Here is a 23,391-nt window from a genome sequence, read left to right on the forward strand (position 1 = left end):
CAAGTCCTGGAAGAACTAAGAAAATTGTATGAGGAATAGAAAAGGAAGCAGGAGAAAAGTTTTGTGCCCCAATATATAGAGATTTGTTGCATTGATTACATAATTGGATATTGACACCATTTAATTTTCCATGACTTTTGTAGGTCTTACCCATTGATTATATATTGTCAATCTTTGTCCTTGAGAGTCAATCAATACATGGAAATGTGAATTTTCAGATATCAATCTGAGCTTGTTGTTAAAAACCATGACTATAGTGAAAAAAATGAGATGAGAAAGTATAAAACCTGTTAATGTAATTTAGGGTGAAAAATATTAATGAATTGCGCTTAAAGAAATATTTTAATATGCTTGAATTGCTTTTGATAAATAGAAAAAAGTGACTTACTATGATGCATAAAATTTAGTGTCATTAGTGATAAGTTTTCACTTAAGTAAATTTGGATCGTATATCTTCAAATGGTTATATATATACATAGCTATATAACACTACTATTTCCCTATTCACAATTATATATGTTCTTTGTTCAAAATTATTTTCATCAGAGTAATATAATGTTCTCTGATAATTTTTATAATTTTCACATATTTCAAATGAATTTTGAAGATCTGTATTTCTAATTTGTTAACAGCCACTTGAAAGTATGCATTATTTTCATTTTTTGAACAGAAATGTAAAAAGAAGTATTGAACATATTATCTACAAAGTGTGGTTATTCTAAAAATTTTTTGGCAAATAATACATATTAGTTTTTAAGGAAATATCCACTAACAAGAAATGTTAGTACAGGTTAAGTCCAGCATTGCTTTTTGTTACATATGAGACTAACCATCCTGTTCAGAGTAGACTCAGTGTTGCTGTATGTGAAAAGATCCAAGAGTACATTGTGCTATTCTGTTAAAAGAATGTCTTGAGATATACGTGTATGTGTGTGTGTGTGTGTGTGTGTGTGTGTGTGTGTGTGTGTGTGTGTGTGTGTGTGTCTTAAGTAGATAATGGAGTGGTATGGATGTGATATGCTGTGGCTTGGCTTTTAGAGGCTTTGTAAAAGAGAATTCCCCAGTAGATTTTTTAAAAAGTCAGAGAATTGAAGACTTGTTTTAGAGTAGGGTGAGCTTTAATAACTTCTAGCCATCAACATGGAGGGAAATATCCAGAAGAACACAAGGAAAAATGTAATGTACTCAGATAACTTCTATATAGCATTCATGTAGATATGATGGCCACTCTTTAAAAAAAAAAAAAATCAGTGAGCTAGACTGCTGTAGGAAAGACTGATAGGTCTTGTGACAGATGCAAGCTAGTTGTTAGGAATCACTAAATGGCACTGATGACACCCCAATTTTATGGCTCTTCAAGCAGCCAGTTGCACAGTGAACCTAGGAGTCTGAGCAGGAAGCCGATAACAGAGTACTCTGTAGAAGTAGAGATCAGCCTTCATGAGCTGCCAGTCTGCAGTCCTCAGACAAAAGGGAAAAAAAGCTTTAGAAATCACTTTGAAGGTCTGTTCATCAAGGGTCTTAAACAGAGTGAACGCAGGTGGGAAACCTATTATCCAAAGTCCACAGAAAGTACAGTCAATTCTCTGTTTCCCGGGGAGTACAGGTTGGATTTACAGAGGGTGACACAGATGTCATTCACCAGAACTTCTCAGGTTTCCAGTTTTCTGTCTTGACGGTTTTGATTTTAGGAAATGATTCAGCTTAGATCCAGTCTAGAGTTTTGTTTGTTTGTTTGCTGGAAGACCTAGAGACAATCTGAAATACACACTCTGAAGCAAAATTACTTTAACAAGTATTTTCCAATTTTTAATGTTTCTCAGCAATTTTTTACAGTTTCTTACATTCTTATCACATCGTTTCTTAAGTATCTGTACTCTTTCCAAATTATAGAAGCTCCAACTAAATTTCGTAGTTTATGTATAAATCTATCAGAGCAATACCTTATCTTTATATTTTGAGGATCATTTTTTCATAATGGGTGACCATTGTCATTTACTATCCTAGAAACTGCCAGAGATTCCTGAATGCCTTTCTGGTTCTATAACTTGCTATTCCCTTCATGTAGCCACAATTTCTTCCTATTATTCTATTTAGTATTATCCAAATATGTCTTGCAAGTTGTAAAACCCCAGTATACTCTAAAGCTCTGTGCAAGTGCCATCTCCTCCATAAAGAGCCCTTTGGAGTTCTACTCCAGTTGGAAGTACCCTGACTCTCTGCTATGCTTTTGGAAGTTATATGCTATTTGGTATTGGGATATCATACTCTTCTGAGGAAGAGATAAACAACTTGGATTTTCATTAGAATGTATTGTTTCCGCTTTATTTCTGTATGATTTCAATTCTTTCAGGTTTTCTTTATAGCCCAGGATTTGATTAGTGTCCCATGAGAATTTGAAAAGAATGTGTACTGTGTAGTTGCAGGTATAGAGTTTTATATGTATCCATTTAGACCAAGTACCTTAGTCAGGTCATTCAAATATTCTGTATCTTATTTTTACTGCTAAAATCTCCTACTATAAGTATCTATTTGTTTATTTTATCTTGCAGTTCTATCAGTTTTTGATTTATATATTTTGAGATCATTTCTTAGATGTTTATAAATTCAAATATATCAAATCTTCCTGGTTAGTTGAAACACTTATCAGATGAAGTGATCTTTATAATGCATGTCTTAAATTTGATTTCACCTGATTCTAATTTAACTACATTAGCTTTTTCTTTTTTTTTTTTTGGTTAGTGTCTTTATGCTATATCTTTTTTCCTACTTTCAACCTTTCTGTATCTTTATATTTTAACATGTCCTCTTGATAACAAATAATTTTCATTTTACCTACAATCTGATCATCTTTTAATTGGAGCATCTAATCCATTTAATGTGATTACTAATGTATTTATGCTTATATTTTTCGCAAGTGACCAGACAGAAAGGGTGATGGAAAATTAAAAATCTTTCTCTTATCCAATTTGCTGATCACTTGTTGATGCCTTCCATTTGCTAAAATCAACTTGAAGCCAAGTGTAAAGGAGCCAGGTATATGTACGCCACAGAGGTGAGATTCCTGGGGCAGAGAGCTGGGTAAAGGGTGAAGATAGATCTGGATGGACAAATGGAAAATATGCAGCACAGATAGTGTTACAGATGGTTAGTCTGCTGACTAATTGGATGATTTGTGATATGTAGACTGGGTAGAAAGATGTATAAAAGTGTGTTAATTTTCACTCTTTTTTTTTTTATACAGCAGGTTTTTATTAGTTATCCATTTTAAACATATTAGTGTATACATATCAATCCCAATCTCCTAATTCATCACACCCCCACCCCCACCCCCCACCGCTTCCCCCTTTGGTGTCCATACGTTTGTACTCCACATCTGAATCTCAATTTCTGCCCTGCAAACCAGTTCATCTATACCATTTTTCTAGGTTCCACATATATGCGTTAATGTACGATATTTGTTTTTCTCTTTCTGACTTACTTTACTGTGTATGACAGTCTCTAGATCCATCCACGTCTCAACAAATGACCCAATTTCATTCCTTTTTATGGCTGAGTAATATTCCATTGTATATATGTACCACCTCTTCTTTATCCATTCATCTGTCGATGGGCATTTAGGTTGCTTCCATGACCTGGCTATTGTAAATATTGCCACAGTGAACATTGGACTACATGTGTCTTTTTGAATTATGGTTTTTTCTAGGTATATGCCCAGTAGTGGGATCACTGGGTCATGTGGTAATTCTATTTTTAGTTCTTTAAGGAACCTCCATACTGTCCTCCATAGTGGCTCTATCAATTTCCATTCCCACCAACAGTGCAAGAGGGTTCCCTTTTCTCCACACCCTCTCCAGCATTTGTTGTTTGTAGATTTTCTGATGATGCCCATTCTAACTGGTGTGAAGTGATACCTCATTGTAGTTTTCATTTGCATTTCTCTAATCATTAATGATGTTGAGCAGCTTTTCATGTGCTTCTTGGCCATCTGTATGTCTTCTTTGGAGAAATGTCTATTTAGGGCTTCTGCCCATTTTTGGATTGGGTTGTTTGTTTTTTTTGTTTTTGTTTTTTTTTTTTGCGGTACGCGGGCCTCTCACTGCTGTGGCCTCTCCCGCTGCGGAGCACAGGCTCCGGACGCACAGCCCCAGCGGCCATGGCCCACGGGCCCAGCCGCTCCACGGCACGTGGGATCCTCCCGGACCAGGGCAGGAACCCACGTCCCCTGCATCGGCAGGCGGACTCTCAACCACCGCGCCACCAGGGAAGCCCTGTTTGTTTTTTTAATATTGAGCTGCATGAGCAGTTTATATATTTTAGAGATTAATCCTTTGTCCGTTGATTCATTTGCAAATATTTTCTCCCATTCTGAGGGTTGTCTTTTTGTCTTGTTTATGGTTTCCTTTGCTATGCAAAACCTTTTAAGTTTCATTAGGTCCCATTTGTATATTTTTGTTTTTATTTCCATTACTCTAGGAGGTGGATCAAAAAATCTTGCTGTGATTTATCTCAAAGAGTGTTCTGCCTATGTTTTCCTCTAAGAGTTTTATACTGTCTGGTCTTATATTTAGGTCTCTAATCCATTTTGAGTTTATTTTTGTGTCTGGTGCTAGGGAGTGTTCTAATTTCATTCTTTTACACATACCTGTCAAGTTTTACCAGCACCACTTACTGAAGAGGCTGTCTTTTCTCCATTGTATATCCTTGTCTCCTTTGTCATAGATTAGGTGACCATAGGTGTGTGGGTTTATCTCTGGGCTTTCTATCCTGTTCCATTGATCTATATTTCTGTTTTTGTGGCAGTACCATACTGTCTTGATTACTGCAGCTTTGTAGTATAGTCTGAAGTCAGGAAGTCTGATTCCTCCAGTTCCATTCTTTTCCCTCAAGACTGCTTTGGCTATTCAGGATCTTTTGTGTCTCCATACAAATTTTAAGATTTTTTGTTCTAGTTCTGTAAGAAATGCCATTAGTAATTTGATAGGGATTGCACTGAATCTGTAGATTGCTTTGGGTAGTATCGCCATTTTCACAATGTTGTTTCTTCCAATCCAAGAACATTGGTATATCTCTCCATCCGTTGGTATCATCTTTAATTTCTTTCATCAGTGTTTTATAGTTTTCTGCATACAGTTCTTTTGTCTCCTTAGGTAGGTTTATTACTAGGTATTTTATTCTTTTTGTTACAATGGTAAATGGGAGTGTATCCTTAATTTCTCTTTCCGATTTTCATCATTAGTGCATAGGAATGCAAAAGATTTCTGTGCATTAATTTTGTGTCCTGCAACTTTACCAAATTCATTGATTAGCTCTAGTAGTTTTCTGGTGGCATCTTTAGGATTCTCTATGTATAGTATCATGTCATCTGCAAACAGTTACAGTTTTACTTCTTTTCCAATTTGTATTCCTTTTATTTTTTTTTCTTCTCTGATTGCCATGGCTAGGACTTCCAAAACTATGTTGAATAAGAGTGGTGAGAGTGAGCAACCTTGTCTTGTTCCTGATCTTGGAGGAAGTGCTATCAGTTTTTCACCATTGAGAATGACGTTTGCTGTGGGTTTGTCATATATGGCCTTTATTATGTTGAGGTAGGTTCCCTCTATGCCCACTTTCTGGAGAGTTTTTATCATAAATGGGTGTTGAATATTGTCAAAAGCTTTTTCTGCATCTATTAAGGTGATCATATGGTTTTTATTCTTCAGTATGTTAATATGGTGTATCACATTGATTGATTTGCATATATTGAAGAATCCTTGCATCCCTGGGATAAATCCCACTTGATCATGGTGTATGATCCTTTTAATGTGTTGTTGGATTCTGTTTGCTAGTATTTTGTTGAGGATTTTTGCATCTATATGCATCAGTGATATTGGTCTGTAATTTTCTTTTTTTGTAGTATCTTTGTCTCTTTTTGGTATCAGGGTGATGGTGACCTCATTGAATGAGTTTGGGAGTGTTCCTTCCTCTGCAGTTTTTTGGAAGAGTTTGAGAAAGATGGGTGTTAGCTCTTCTCTAAATGTTTGATAGAATTCACCTGTGGAGCTTTCTGGTCCTGAACTTTTGTTTGTTGGAAGATTTTTCATCACAGTTTCAATTTCATTACTTGTGATTAGTCTGTTCATATTTTCTATTTCTTCCTGGTTCAGTCTTGGAAGGTTATACCTTTTTAAGAATTTGTCCGTTCCTTACAGGTTGTCCATTTCATTGGCATACAGTTGCTTGTAGTAGTCTCTTAGGATGGTTTGTATTTCTGCAGCGTCTGTTGTAACTTCTCCTTTTTCATTTCTAATTTTATTGATTTGAGTCCTCTCCCTCTTCTTCTTGATGAGTCTGGCTAATGGTTTATCAATTTTGTTTATCTTCTCAAAGAACCATCTTTTAGTTTTATTGATCTTTGCTTTTGTTTTCTTTGTTTCTATTTCATTTATTTCTGCTCTGATCTTTATTATTTCTTTCCTTCTGCTAACTTTGGGTTTTGTTTGTTCTTCATTCTCTAGTTCCTTTAGGTATAAGGTTAGATTATTTGAGGTATTTCTTGTTTCTTGAGGTAAGATTGTGTTTCTATAAACTTCCCTCTTAGAACTACTTTTGCTGCATCCCATAGGTTTTGGATCATCATTTGTTCATTGTCATTTGTCTCTACGTATTTTTTGTTTTCCTCTTTGATTTCTTCAGTTATCTCTTGGGTATTTAGTAACGTATTGTTTAGCCTCCATATGTTTGTGTTTTTTACGTTTTTTCCCTGTAATTGATTTCTAATGTCATAGCATTGTGGTCAGAAAAGATGCTCAATATGATTTCAATTTTCTTAAATTTACTGAGGCTTGTTTTGTGACCCAAGATGTGATCTATCCTGGACAGTGTTCCATGTGCACTTGAGAAGAAAGTGTAATCTGCTGTTTTTGGATGGAATGTCCTATAAATATCAATTAAATCTCTCTTGTCTACTCTGTCATTTAAAACTTGTGTTTCCTTATTAATTTTCTGTTTGGTTGATCTGTCCATTTGTGTAAGTGAGGTGTTAAAGTCCCCCACTATTATTGTGTTACTGTCGATACACTCTTATAAGGGATACAAAGAAGGTAGAAGCTATTTTTGTTCTCAGGTTCACACTCCTCAAAATATCTTCCTATTTAGATAATTTTACTAGTTTTAAAGAATAATATTTAGTTAAATTTTAAATGTTTTTTCCAAATACATACAAGCTCCCAAGAGTACATGCACACGTGGATTTTTCTGTGTATATGTGTTCACTAAAGAGGGGTTAGCTACTATTGCCGGAAAGTATGTGGTAAAACTGACCAAGCATATGGTTTTTGTTCAGAATCTCTTTGCTTGTCTCACTTTTTCAGAACCAAAATTTTACAGTACTACAGCATATTTAGGGAATATGCATGCATATTTTTACTTTTTTTAAAATGCAATTTCTGTTATTACAAAAATGGTTGCTACACATTGAGTTAGAAAAGAGATAAGCAAAAATATGAAAATAAATCAATACATTCTGTGTTAGTCATTTTAGGCTTCCATAGTAAGTTACCACAGACTGGATGCATTAGACAACAGACATTTATTTTCTCACAATTCTGGAGCTGAGAAGTGCGAGACTCAAAGTGCCAGAAAATTAGCCTTCTGGTGAGAGCTCTCTTCCTGGCTTACAGACGACTGCCTTCTCTCCAAGTCCTCACATGGCCTTTTCGCTATGTACACACAGAGAGAGTAACAGATCTCTTCTGTCTGTCCCTCTTTTTATAAGGCCACCAGTCCTATCAGATTAGAGTACCATTCTTAAGATCTCTTTTAACTTTAATTACCTTCTTAAAGGCCCTGTCTTCAAATAGAGCCAGACTGGAGTTGAGGGCTTCAACATATGAATTTTAAGGGCCACAATTCAGTCTAGAACACATTTTTTACACCCAGTAATTACTGCTTTGAACACCTTGATATAAATTCCTATAGATTTAGATATAAATATATATATATAGCCAAAATGAGATCATACTATACATATTATTTTGAAAATTGTTTAATTATTACCACTGTTTCATGATAGTAAACATAATCATTTTTAATACACAGACTGTATTAAATTTTAGTAATCACTGTAGTCTTGTTCAGTGGGTTTATCCAAACCAATATCCAGTTGAGGCCTAAAAATTGTATTTCTTCTAATGCAGTATGATCTTCTTTTCCTCTTTTGACACTCACTTGTCTGTGGGACCAAATCAGTGGTCCTGCATGTGTCTTATTGTCTAGATTTGTAGGATGCTTCTTGTGATTTTTATTCAACTAATTCTTCTAATCCTTGTATTTCCTGTAAACTTGCAATTAATTCTTAAGGTTTATAATAGAAAACTCATTATGTAATTAGAGGATAAAATTTTGTAAGGACATTTTCTTGTAGCTGATGTTTTTGTCAGTATCCAGGACATGGTAGGGCATGCCCCATTGATTCAGGTGAAGTGGGGCATAGTGGACAGAGTTGGGTCTTAAGACTAGAATTACCCCCTTGCATAAGGTTAAATTCACTGGAGGATATAGTAAAATGTAATTTCTGAGAAAATTCCAGTATGGCAAGAAGAACATGGTGTCTGGGGCAGGTCTGATATCTGTTTGTATACATTGCTGTGGACATTGTAGTTATTTGCTGCCAATCCATTCTGATTGGTTAGTGTATGCTGTATCAATTGCTAAATATTTAAAATAAGAAAATAAGACCCTTAGTCTAGAACATATGATGTCCAGTCACCAGTGTTTGTTCAGAAACACCTTTGGCAATAGGGAGATCCCATATGGAAAAATGAAGTACCCAGAAAGCTATAAAAATTATGATGATATATAATCCAGAAATTTTATACTCAGATAGTTAGGCAAGCAGTTGGCATTTAGGAAAGATGTGAGCAGACTACAAAAGGCCAGTCATCAAAACTGTGATTCTAGAGCAGATTCCTGTCCCTGGGGTGCAATAAAATTGAAAAAATAATTCAGAGTCCCAGTCCTAGAAGTTCTATTCTGAAGTCAGGAAAGCAACAAATGCTTAATTATTGCAGCTGGGACTCAAGAATTAGCAGCAATTGTTAGTCCTCAAATCTCTCTAAAGAAGGTTGGAATTTTTCCTAGATACTGGGTAAGCTTACAGTGCAGGTGGAGATGAAGCTTTGTTAGCTACTGGGGAAGAAGATGACTGAGAGTCAGTTGATCCTTCATGATAGCAACAAAAATGCAAGACAGAATTATCACTGGAACATAATTTCTGCACATGATGAAATTAAGGACTGGAGAGAGGCAGCTGCTTTTATGTCTCTTAGCTCTGAAACTCCTCACCCTATTTGAATACAAATGTTCTCTGAGTGGAACACATTTTTGTCATCTTGAAATCTTTTGAACTTCACATATAAAATTTAAAGCTTCCATCCAACTATGGAACATGAAAGACAGAAAACATTTGGTAAATGTGAGCTGGAAATGTTATCTTAAAGTAAGAATATATACACACATACACATGCACCGACTTTTCGAATAATAAACTGCATCTAAAGGTTCCCCAGGGTTTTCTAATTTCAGAAGTATTTTTATTATTTCGGAATACATTCAAGCTTACAGAAAAGTTGCAAGAATAGCACAAAGAAATTTCTTCCTCAGCTACCCAAGTGTAGGCTACAGACATGATAAACAGTTGCATCTGAATTCTCCCGCAAACAGGGACATTCTCTTGCACAAACAGCAGGACCATTACAAACAGGAATTAAACTTGGATACATTTCTACCATGCACTAAGTAGCCCCCATTCACCTTTTGCCAATTGTCCCAATAATGTCCTAAATAGCAAATAGATCTAAACTAGGATCATGTGTTTCGAGTTATCAAGTCTCAAATTTCCTTCAAACTGGAACAGTTTCTAGCTTTTTTTTTTTTTTTTACTTTCATTGCTTTATCCTTTTTTTTTTTTCCCTGCGGTACGCGGGCTTATCACTGCCGTGGTCTCTCCCGTTGCGGAGCACAGGCTCCGGACGCGCAGGCTCAGCGGCCATGGCTCACGGGCCCAGCCGCTCCACGGCATGTGGGATCCTCCCGGACCGGGGCACGAACCCGCGTCCCCTGAATCGGCAGGCGGACTCCCAACCACCGCGCCACAAGGGAAGCCCTGCTTCATCCTTTTAAAACTTACATGCCAGTTATCTTCAGAATGTTCCCCAGTTTGGGTTTACCTGATGTTTCTCATGAATAAATTCAGGCTCTGAACCCTTGGCAGCAGTATTATGGAAGTGAGACTGTTTTCTTATTGCTAATATTAATTTGTTCCATTACTGGTAAAGCTAACTTTGACCACTTGATTAAGGTGGTGTCCACCAGACCTCATTAAAGTTACTCTCTATCCTTTTTTTTATAATCAATAGCATTTGAAGTTATGCAAACATCTTACCCCCACCATTTCTACCTTCACCCAGTAGTTTCAATGTTCACTGATGTTTTTTGTGCTCAAGTAATTATTTCCAAGATGATGCCAATGGTGACCTTCTAAGTCCATCATCCTCTCTACTTTTATTAATCGGCATTTTGCTGTAAAGAAGAATTTTCTTTTTCTTGTTTGTTTGTATGTTTCTTTACTTATAAATACAGTATCAATGTATTACATAATGAAGATTTATATTCCTAATTTATTCAATGGATTATTATTCAATCCTATTTTTATTTTGATACTCAAGTTTTCCTAGGTCAGCCAGTAACAGCAGTTTCTACCTGGATTCTGTGTCCTTTGATGTTTCCTCAGAATTCTTTGTGTATTTCCTTGTTTTTTGACCCAGCAAGGTGTACCAAATCATGTTGTATTTCCCCACCCCAACCCTGTTACCAGCTTTTTCCTAAATGATCCCTAGTTCCTTTGAGTGGAGAGTGCTGTCTAGAAAACAAGATGTGGATTCTAGATGTGCTCATTGCTATTGGAGTGTTGCTTTTTTCAGTACCTCTTAGTAAACAAAGATAGGAAAATATATATTTTGATATTATATTTTGATATAAATATGTATGAATATATATATATACACACACATAGATTTACATCTATATCTATCTCTCTATCTGAAAAACCATCAGTACATATCAATACCTAGTGTTTTTCTCCTTTCATGTTTGTAAATCCCATCTCTGAGAAATCTGCTTCTCATTATTCTGAATATATATACTTGAGTAATCAGTTCCCTTGAGTGTATACAGTTGATGCCTTTCCTTCTTCCTCTACAAGAATGCCTTTCCCACTCCATTATGGCTCTGACAGCCAAGCCAGGCACTGTCACACATGGACTATTTACCCTATATCAAGTGCTTTGCCTATTCCTCACCTGAAATGCACCCCACTCAGGCTCCCACACTGTGTGTTGTTCAGCTCTTAAATGGGGATAACCTTAGTCAGCTTTAATGACTTCTCTCATTACACTGTTCCCCCTGACAGTTGCTTTCCTTTCCATATTCAGACTTACATACACACAGACATACACAATATCCTCCTCATGCTTGGGCCCTGATACCCTGTGCTAAACTACCCCAATCCATTTGGATGCCTTCCTTTCCTCACATGGTCTTCAACCCCTTGCTCTGGGCCACAGTGGCATCATCTTCTACTGCCACTGTCAGAGGTGCTAACCTTGGACACCCATGTAATGGCTTTAGGACTGATTCACTCATGAAGAGAAAGGAAGGGAAGAGGAAGAAGAAGAAAACATACATTGTTTATGAGTACATGAATGTTTAATTCACATAAATATTCTTGAGCAGTATATTTCTTTCTTAGTTTTTTCTTTACATTTAGCAGTCTGTAGTTAATATTTATCCATGTTGTCAAAGGTACATTTACTTCATTTCTTCTAAGTGCTATAGAATATTTAAAGAGTAGCTTTACTCTATTTGATACATCCATTACTCCAAGGATGGATGCCTAGATTGCCCTCACTTCCTTGTTGCCAAACATTCTAGGTTCAAATTTCCTCTTGCTATTTTTTATTTCTTTAACAACATTAACTTATGACCTTCTTGTATTATGTTGTTTTTGACATGCTTGGTACCAATCTGATTCTTGTTTTTTCTGTAAGCGGTCTACTTTTTTGACTTGGGGAACTTTTAGTATTTTTTTCTTTGTCTTTCATGCCTTTAAATTTTGTGCTAAAGTATGTAGATGCTTCTCCTCTTCTCTGGAAATATAGTAATAAAAATAAATATTTTCTTCAACTATTTTCTCTCCTCCATTTGTTTTTCCTCCTTCTGGTGTTCTTTCTAGAACTCCCATTTCTATTCATTGTGTCTTTTACTTGTATGTTTATATTTTATGTTTTCATTCCTTTCTGTGGTTTCTTGGAAAAAATTCTGAATCTGATCTTCTATATCTTGAATTTATTTTTCATTTATATCTATCTATTCCTTACCATCTCTCTCTACTCTCCCTACCTATTGGTATATTTCTTTCAATTATTCTATTTTTCATACCTCTTATTTCCTCTTTTTAAAAAAATGTTTTCAGGCTGTTTCTTATTACTAATGCAGTCCCTTTTCTTTTAGCGAGTTTAGTTATAATGCGTATTTTTAAATTAATGTATTGTGTGTTTTAATATGTTTACTTTGAGTATTATATGTGTTCATTGTGTTAACTTTCGTTTATGAGAGTGTGGATCTCGGATATCTAGATACTTTAGCTTGGGAGTTCATGTTGCCCTGGAGGAATTAGCCATCTTCTTGTGACTTATAGGAGGGCAGACCTGAAGTCAGGCCCCAGTTTATATCTTCATGGGTTTGTATAATGAGAGAGAGTCATTGTGTTCCAGTTACAATGAAACTATTCTAAACCACCATCATTTTCTGCTGGTTCACCAGGAAGCCCCAGTTTTCAGAGATTTGATGTTATAAGGAGAAGACAATCCCCTTAAAGTTTTAATTTCACCATCCCTGGGATTTGGAAAAGAGAAATAAATGCCCAGAGTTCAGGTTTGCTTAAGCGTCTTTGTGACCAGTGTTTCACCCCAACTGACACAGGCAGGACTTCCTAACCCAACGTATTTATTTTATTTATTTTTTAACTTTAATAACATATTTTATTTAATTCAGTGTATCCAAAATATTATCAATATATTGTCATCAATATGCAAACATAGTAATGAAATAGTTTACATTCCTTTTTCATTCTAAGTCTTCAAAATCCAGTGTGTATTTTACATTTATAGTACATCTCAATTAAAACTACACACATTAAAACAAATTTTTTTTTGCAGGTTTTGTGCTTTTAATAGATTGTACTTTATAGACAGAGGTCTTTCATAACTAAGCCACTGTTCATTAGGTCAAACAATTTTAGCTTTTAAACCTTTTCATTTAAATGTGACTTATAGGGACTTCCTTGGTGGCGCAGTGGTTAGGAGTCCACCTGCCAGTGCAGGGGACACAGGTTCGATCCCTGGTCCAGGAAGATCCCACATGCCACAGAGCAGCTAAGCCCATGCGCCACAACTACTGACCCTGCACTCTAGAGCCTGTGTGCCTAGAGCCTGCCACCACAATGAGAAACCCGCACACCACAATGAAGAGTAGCCCCCACTCACTGCAATTAGAGAAAGCCTGTGCGCAGCAACAAAGACCCAATGGAGCCAAAAAATTTTTTAAATAAATAAATTTATTAAATGTGACTTATATTCAGAAAACAACACAAATCATAATTGTAGAGCCCACTTACTTTTCACAGTTGAGCACGCTTATGTAACCAGCACCCAGATCAAGAAACAATACAACAAGCACACCTAGGAGTCCCCCACCAGTTACACCCCCAGGTAACAAGTATAGTTATTTTAAAGTCCTTGTCTGCTAATTCCAATATCTCAGTCACCTATGGATCTACTTTCATCATCTATGTTTTCTTTGCTTATCAGTTATATGATCTTGCCTTTTCCACATATCCTAATTTTCTTTTCATGGAAAGGCATTTTATTTTAAATATAGCAGTGCTGTAAATGTCAATCCCAAACTCTCAATCTATCCCTCCCCCTCTCCAACCCTTCCACTCTTGTAACCATAAGTTCGTTCTCTAAGTCTGTGAGTCTGTTTCTGTTTTGTAAATAAGTTCATTTGTATCATATTTTTTTAGATTCCACATATAAGTGATATCATACATTTGTCTTTCTCTGTCTGACATACTTCACTTAGTATGATAATCTCCAGGTCCATCCATGTCACTGCAAATGGCATTATTTCATTCTTTTTAATGGCTGAATAATATTCCATTGTATATATGTACCATGTCTTCTTTATCCATTCATCTGTTGATGCACATTTAAGTTGCTTCCATGTCTTCACTATTGTAAACAGTGCTGCAATGAACATTGGGGTACATGTATCCTTTTGAACTGTGTTTTTCTCCTGACATATGCCCAAGAGTGGGATTGCTGGGACATATGGCAACTCTAGTTTTAGTTTTTTAAGGAACATCCATACTGTTCTCCATAGTGGCTGTGCCAATTTCCATTCCCACCAACAGTATAGGAGGGTTCCCTTTTCTCCACACCCTCTCTGACATTTTTTGTTTGCAGATTTTTTGATGATGGCCATTCTGACTGGTGTGAGGTGATATCTTATTGTAGTTTTGATTTGAATTTCTCTAATAATTAGCAATGTTGAACATCTTTTCACGTGCCTTTTGGCTATCTGTATATTTTCTTTGGAGAAATGTCTTTACCTAACCCAATTTATGTTTAAGTTATTAATCTCTCTTTTTAAATATGTTACCATAAATATACATTTTACCTAAGTTCAATCATTATATAAATATGTATATTTGTATTTGTATTCTGTTCTTTTCACTTCTAGTGTACCCATGTTTCTACATATTAATTTATATTTTAACAGCCACACATTTTGTTGCAATTTTCTAAGTAATTTTCCTGTTTGGGAAATCTATGTTGTTTTCTGTAATTGCTACTATAATTGTACTGCAAAGAGTACAATTATTCTTGTAGAATAAATTCCAAAGTGCAAGATTGCTAATATTATTGCTATGAAGAATAATATTACTTTACCTATGGGTTGTTTAAATTAGCAATGCCAACAGCAATATGAATGTGAAAGTTTATCCAAGATTTTACTGATATTTATTATTAAAATAGAAAGTGTGATCAGAGTGCTGCTTTTAGTGACGGAAAACAGGCTCTATGTGCATTTGTTTTCAGACATGGGTATGGAATACTATGAAACAACATGTATTAGGATCAACATCATGTGTGGGGATGTAAATAAATAGATTAAAGGCTGCTTTTTGGTATGTTGCATGCCATTATTTGGACCTGGTCTTGGCCCTGTGACACATAAGGAAGTCCTTCTGTCAGTTGAAAAGAACCAGTGTAATCATAATATCCTTGCAAAAAAGGTTGTGTTCAACTTTCTCAGACCTCTGTGTTTCTTTTAAATAAAACTCTTAGACTTAAGGCTGTAGAAGAGAGCAGGTAAAATAATTTGAAATCTGTTCATGCAAATGTCTAGGAACTCTGTATGAGCCATAAGAAAAAAATGTCTTTAAAAGCATCTGTCAAAAAAGAAAGTAAAATGTCCAGAAGGAAACATGAAGACAGAATGAAAAAATCAGAGAAACAAGCAGAAGAGTTGACCCTCTGGTCACCTAGTTTTGGGAGGTCATGGATCCCAGTGAATTAGGTAAATTAGAGTGGGAATATAGAACTCACAGGGGGACAAAAGACATGGTTATGAGCCTATAGGGAGAAAGGAGTTGTAACTAACATCTATATAAACCATGGAGTTGAAGTAGAAAAACTAGAAAGAAATCCACCCACTGGTGGAGAAAAGCTTTCTTCTGCCTGAGCTCTGGATAAAAAATTTAAAAAAAAAAATCTTTTTTAATGTCTCTAGAAATAAAAAATCCTGGCTCAGAATTTTCATTAACATTGTAGTATAGAAACATTAAGCCAAAAAATTAGCATAAAAATTGTGCCCAAGCCAGAAATGCCCCTGGCATGCCTGACAAAAGCAAATGCAATGCTGGGAAAATAAGTATTGGAGAAATACTAAGCAAAAGAAAGGTAGGATAATTATATTAATGGGGGGGGGAGACTTTAGGGAGAAAAATTGGGATAGAAACAATATAAAGAATAATTGTTCTATATAATCTATATAGAAATCAGGAAGTTGTAGCAATTCCAAACTTGCATACATGTAACTAAGTAGTCTAAAAATATACAAGGAAAAATATTATACTATTGCCAAGATAAATTGATAAATTAGCATCAAATGGGAAACTTTAACATGTCTCAATAATTAACAGAGAGAATATGTAGAACAGTTAATAAAGTTATAGCCACACAGTTTTCAAGCTTGATTTACTGGACCTATATATGAAATGCTACATCCCTGTAATAGGAAATACACATTCTTTATATGGAACATACACAAAAATGTTTATTCTCTATTTATCAGATGTAATAGGCTACAGGGTCACAAAACTCACCTAAAATCAAAGTATCAGTAGTATATAGACCTTGCTCTCAGTTCATAATTAAATTAAGCTAGGTATCAATATTAAAACAGTAACTCACACCTTATATTTGAATATTTTAAAAATTCTTTGAACTAATACATTTATTATAGAAATAATTATCATAGAAATTTAAAATGCTAGAATTTGTAAGATAATAACACCATATATCAAAATTAGTGTGCTTCACCACAATAGAAAATCTGTAGCCTTAAAGACATGTATAAAGATTAAAAAGTAATGAGCTAAGCGTTTTAACTTAAAAATTCAGGTTAAAAAACCCCAGAGAATATATTCAGGCAAAATTTAACAAAGATACTAATAAGCATAGAATATAATATTGGAGCAAAAAATAAAGAAAAAAATATTGAGGATCCACAAATCCTAAAACTGGTTTTCTGAAAATTCTAAAAAATTAGCTAAACTCTGGTAAAACTGATGAAGGGAAACAAAAAAGACAGAAGTAAATTGATCTTAGAAATAGGAAAGGAAACAAAATTATAGTTAAATGACAGTATTTTTTCTGAAGCATTAGAATAAAGCAAACAGCTAAATGCATTTAGAAGAAATAAACATGTAAAAATCTGAATTAACTTATATTCGTTAATAATTTGAAAATATTAAGTGAAATAAAATGAAAATATACATTGAGTGAAAAAGTACTCCTCCCTGCAACACACACGAAAAATACCAGGATGAAATAGTTTTATATATGAACACTAACTCTCCTTTGTAAAATGGATAATGTCTGTGCTACATAAACTCTTACAGAATCAATGAAAAGAAGCAAAGATCACTAAACATTTGTGAGGTTATATAATCCACATATCAAAATCAGACAAGAAAAAATTGAGAAGTATAATTATCAATAAGCCACTTATAAATATATATGCATATATCCTGAAAATATTAGTAACCAAAGACAGAAAATATATCATGACCAAGAAGGGCTTATTCCAGGAATACATGCATTTTTTAACATTGTAAAGTGAAAAGCCTTGCAATTATCTCAAAAGTTGGTTCAACATCTGTTTATGCTAAAATCTATTAGCAAAGGAAGAGCAAAAGTGATCTTCCTTATAAAAGGAATTTCCCAGACACCTATAGCAAACTACATAAAAAAAACACAGTTGTAGAAACATTTTGTAGAAGTGAAGAACACAAGGAAAGGACAAAGGAATGCTGCTTTTACTGCCTCCATTCCACAGTGCACTGGCAGTCCTATACAAAATGATGAGAGCAGTAGATAAAAGCTTTACAATTTTAAAAGGAATAAGCAAAACTATTTTTTGGTATATATCTACAGTGAAATTAACAAAAATAAAAACCCTATAGATTAACCATTAAAACCTATAGGAGATTAACAAGAAGGTTTGTTATAAGACTAATATATGAAATTAAATAGCATGCTTATACATAGTAAAATAATTATAAATGCTATATTTTGTTAACATAGCAGGAAAACCTTAAAATAAATTTAATAATAGTTGTGCAAACCTTTTATAAAGAAAAATATAAAACTTCATAAAAGACATAAAATCAACTGAAATAAATTGAGAGGCATACCATATTCATAGATAAAATGCATGACTTTCTCAAATGGTTCCATTAATTTAATACAATCCTAATGAAATCCTGAAATGTCTTTCCATGGCACATGACAAACTAATATAAAAGTTTATATGAAAGTAGTGGTCCATAAATCCCCCCACATTGAATAATAATTAAAAGAGACGATGACAATGATGGTGGTGGTGGTGGTGGTAGGGGACCCATTACTTCAGTCATGATAAAGTTATGTTAATTAAAACAGTATGACACTGGTTAAAATGAAATGCAGTAACAAGGATAACAGCTTCATTAATGCTTCACAGAGAAAAAGAGATCCAATGAGAATTAGTACATGTGTGTGCAAATGGAAATATAAATTGTAAGGCACTATATTAATATAAGGTAATATTTCAAGGAGTTTGCCTTACATTTGTATATATTATAAGGTTTTCTCATTGCTGAATTTGAAAAAAAAATTAATATTGAATCTTAGATACAGCTGAAGAATCTTCTCTGGTTTTCTAACTCAAAAATAAGATGAAAATATTAAAAACAACAACTATAAGTTCATGACTGCCTCATCTAAAGTTCATTTATCTGGACAATTTGGAACAAACCTAGAACAGGGAATTAATGACTAAAAACAAACATATGATTTCAAGTGTATCACATTCTGGAAAAGGCAAAACTGTAGAGACATTTAAAAGATCAGTGGTTGCCAGGGGCTCAAGAGGAAGGGAGAGAGGAAAGTATAAGCAGGTATAGCACAGGAAAATTTTAGGGCAATGAAACTATTCTATATGATACTATAATTGTGGATACATGCCATTATGCTTAGGTCAAAACCCATAGAGTGTACAATACAAAGAGTGACCCTTAATATAAATTATGGACTTAATGTATTAATATTGTCTCATTAATGGTAACAGATATTGATCATGCTAATGTAAGATATTAATAATAGGGGCAGGGGAGAGAGGGTATTTGGGAACTCTGTGTTTTCTGCTCAGTTTTTCTGTATTTTGAAACTGCTCTAAAAAACCTCACAAAGTATAGTACTTAAAAAATATTGAACAGAAATGCATAGCACGTAAATTAGAACTGCAATACTCAGATTACAATATTCACAATACACAATAAGCAGATTTCCTTTTCTCCTATATGAGGCACTCAGGTGTTCTCTTGAGGTCTCTTTATTCTTGTTTAGTTATAATTTTTTCAGTGTACTGATTTTCTATTTAAATTGTTAGTAGGGCACATTCAAAGAAAGAAGCAACTTATTTATCATAACAGTTTTCATATAGCAGTAAGAAGTGACATTTGAAGGCCCATCAGTATAGCATGTCTACTTTGCATTGCTTGCTTTCTAATTGCCACCCTCTCCCCAACAGTACCACTTGGCTGCCCTTGGACCTCTCCTAGAGAAACCACCTTCCTACCCCCAGCCCCCAGACTTCCCAAGATCCATCAAATACAGGATTAACACATGTCATCACCAAAGACCTTCAAAGACCACTTCAGGGCTGTGACTGAAGTCCTTTCTGATTGGTGTCTTTGCCTTATTTGTTGTCAACATTTTTGAATATCAAGCATGAATAGAAGAACTCAAAGAGGCAGGGCAGGTGGCAGAGATTTAGTAGAGAGGTGAGAAACCTACAAACACAGGTAGAAATGAAAACTCCAAGATTTGAAAATAAGTGTAGCTTTAAGAATCTGTATTGTTTTAATTTGTGTAATGCTTTATAGTTTTCAGTGTGATAATGTAATAATGAATCATACAAAAAAAGTTAAATCATCTTCACATGCTATTTTTCTGAAGCTAGACAAGTACTTAAAATTCTTTGAAAATATTTTTATCTGATTTTTTTCATTTTTAAAAATATGAGTTGTCCACATCTCCTTGAGGTCTTATTCTGTGTGCTTTCCTGTTGAACCCCACTGTGGTTTTTAATGTGAAATTTAGAATTGCCTATTTATGGTTCTGAAGTACTATGAGGCTAGCAATTTTATCTTAGTCATCATTATATAACAAGCACCTAAAATAATGTCTACACAAAGTTTCAAATACATATTTGCCGAAAAATGTAACGTTGGTTATCTAGAAAAATTCAGTTGTTTGGAATTATTTGTCTGATCATATTGGATAAATAAATTTGAATGCTTTAAGAAAAAAAAAACAGCAGAATATAGAGAAACAAGTATCTTTTTAATTTTCTTTCCCCCCCCAGAGGAAAGAATTGTCAGCATGCAAATTCAGACAGTCACAAAATTTGAAACAGTTACAAATGTTGTTGGATATTTAAAGGGCTCGACATCTCCAGGTAAGTAGACCCAAATATTTATAATCTACACTTTATATGAAATATCACAAGAAAATGCTCTGTAACAATTTAATAGCATAGTTAAATGTCCTACTTTAGATGTAATTACAAGTTCATACCACTCTAAAGGGTGGTATATAAAACCAAGAAGCAAGTCTTTATTCTTTCTTACCACATCCCTTCAAAGATAAATCATAGTAGAGAGTGTAAGAGGGAAACAAAACAAAACGGAGAAAACAGAGTTTAGTTAAATTGGCATGTACCTGTGAGTAAAAGCTGTAGAAACCAATGTTTTCTTTTTCTTTTATTCACTGTAACACCATTGAAGATTTTATTTCTATCAAGAAAAACTTTTTTAAAAAGGAAATATTTTAGTTTTAATTATGTGTTTTTAAAAAAAATTAAAATTTTGGTTTTCAAATCTTTCATTGTTAGTCTGTGTCCCATCTCTGACCCTTGGTCCACTGAGAATTCTGCCTAATGTTTGCATGGCTTAGGTTTTGAAGGTGCTTATGAAAAGGATCACCTGGTTACATTTTAAATAGTTTTATACCTTGTTATGGGATGCTTATGGAATCTTCAGATGGTACTATATAGGCTAAAAAAGTGAAAATAACTGACAAATATATTAACAAATTAACAACACTTCTGAACATATTGTGAGGTTGAATGACATATTACTGTTTGCTGTGCTTGTTTTACATGGTAGAATGCAGTAGTCTTTTAGTACATTTGTGTCATTGCTATTGATTTGGTTGGGATATTTACTGAAGTCATCCTTGGAGCATAATTCTTCTCCATGATCTTAGTCAAACTGACTCCATAATTGCTAACCCAGGAAATTCTGAGATCAAGTTTTACATTCCCATCAAGTTTCCTGCCTGCCAATTCTTTAAAAATTCACGGACATCTTCTCTCTGGTTTCCTTACAGTAGCAACCTCTGATGAACAACCTCTGATCATAATATCTTTAATACAAGATATAAATGAATTTGGAAATTGTTACTATTGCATTTCAACCATTTCAACAAATTTATATCATAAGGATCTCTAATTGAAGCATTAGAAATATTTATCATCATTGCTACATTCGCTAGTTATTTTTGGAAAACCAAACTGTACAAAATTATACTCACTATAGGATAAAAAAAAAAAAACTTATTGAATTCAATGTAGAAAAAACCCCTCAAATTTAAAAAATCAATTTACTAGTAGTATTTCTAGGTGTATAATATGTAAACTTCTCAATTTTATTTATTTGAATTCTACACAAAAATATTGGCTGTTCATTCACATACTTTTCTTATTTAATGACTCTGAAAATTAGAAATAACCATCAGTTAGTATTAAGGTTTTTATATATGGTTTATCCAGAATACAGATAATTCCAAACAGAATTTTTATACATATCTGGGACATGAGTGAATCAATTCAACATTGCAGGCACACTGTGTATACCATTAACTAAGTTTTGATAAATTGTTGACAGATCAAATTCATTGTTGGTTCCAATATCAGTGTGGAAAACTAAAATAGTTTCACACAGTTATGTTTCCAGTAAAGTATTGTTTTGATGCCATGAAGTCAAGGTGTGATTCATTCATTCCATACATGTGTAGTACTTATTATATGTCAGATGTTATTCAAAGTGCCTTACAAATAGTAACTAACTTAAAACTCAAAAGAACTGAATGATGTATGCACTATTTTTATTCCCATTTTATGGTTGAAGAATTTAAGGCATGAGAGCCTAAATAAGCTTTCTAAGGTCATACAACTAGTAAGATGAATGGCCTGGATTCAAACCCAAGCAGAAAGGCTTTAAACTCTGTACACTTAACCATCAAGTTATGGGATATCTCCTAAGGAAATGACACTTAATGAAGAAAAATATTTTTACACAGATTGTAGGGCTACTTGATAAAGTAAATTTAGCTGTGTACCAACAACATTCACTGGCAAAATCAGAGGAAACTCTGGAGGTACATTTTTAGTCTATCTTATTACTAACAATTGTCAGCAATATACGTTATTCAGAAGCCATCAATGTGTCATGGAGATCTTTCTAGTAGTGTATCTAATGGATTTTGTATGATTATGTGAAATAAAATATGCAAAAAAGAAAAAGTATTTGGATGACTTTTGATGATGATTTATTTTTTCCATCAGAAAAAGGAGAGGGTCTAAAACTCTAAGTTGGAAGTGAAAACTGATTCCCTAAATACTTCATTTATTGCAAAGTCCATACATGACTACCACATTTTTAATACTTACAGCTACTGAATAACTGTTCCCTCAAATGTATGAATAGTTCATTAATACTTACTGAGCATATACACATTGTTTATAGGGTACTTCCCACTATGATTCTGGCAAAATGTTAGATAAGGGTTTCATTGTGGCATATTTGTATACTTCATTAATTAATATGCATGTTGAGATGACAGTAATATGGATCTAAGCTTTGGATTCATAATTGAGTTCAGCAGCTGCCTCTGCTTTGATATACACACATGTGTGAGTCAAGACAGTGGGGGAAAAATGTTAGTCTTAATTATCAGAACAATTTTGCATAATTGTTGCTCGGTTGTGCAATAGGATCATGTAAATGTCATTAAATTTATTGTTAAGATGTATATTGTATTATAATGGCTCTTGTTGTCTTCTATTTGCAGACCGTTACATCATAGTTGGCAGCCATCATCATACCGCATACAGTTATAATGGACAAGAATGGGCCAGCAGCACTGCCGTCATCACAGCTTTTATCCAGGCCTTGATGTCAAGAGTCAAGAGAGGGTGGAGACCAGACCGCACTATTGTTTTCTGTTCATGGGGTGGAACAGCTTTTGGAAATATTGGCTCCTATGAATGGGGAGAGGTAAACATGCATAAATTACTATGCCTTGCTCTCAAAATTGCGCAGTCACTCTCTCGCTCTCACTCTCGCTCTTGCTCTGGACTAAAGTAGACAAAGTCAAATTGATAAAGCCATGAACAAGA

The 23,391-nt window shown here is 34.3% G+C and overlaps 1 protein-coding gene across 1 annotated transcript in view; it reads left to right on the forward strand.

Annotated features, from left to right (window-relative positions):
• The window catches only part of NAALADL2 (N-acetylated alpha-linked acidic dipeptidase like 2), a 1,061,651-nt gene that overhangs the window by 643,752 nt on the left and 394,508 nt on the right, over window positions 1–23,391 (forward strand). Inside the window, exons 7-8 of the mRNA XM_033429498.2 lie at window positions 20,296–20,388; window positions 23,064–23,269. Coding sequence (XP_033285389.1) covers window positions 20,296–20,388; window positions 23,064–23,269 — 299 coding nt within the window. The remainder of the gene's footprint in view (window positions 1–20,295; window positions 20,389–23,063; window positions 23,270–23,391) is intronic.

Source organism: Orcinus orca, chromosome 5, assembly GCF_937001465.1.
Source record: "Orcinus orca chromosome 5, mOrcOrc1.1, whole genome shotgun sequence".
Taxonomy (NCBI): domain Eukaryota; kingdom Metazoa; phylum Chordata; class Mammalia; order Artiodactyla; family Delphinidae; genus Orcinus; species Orcinus orca.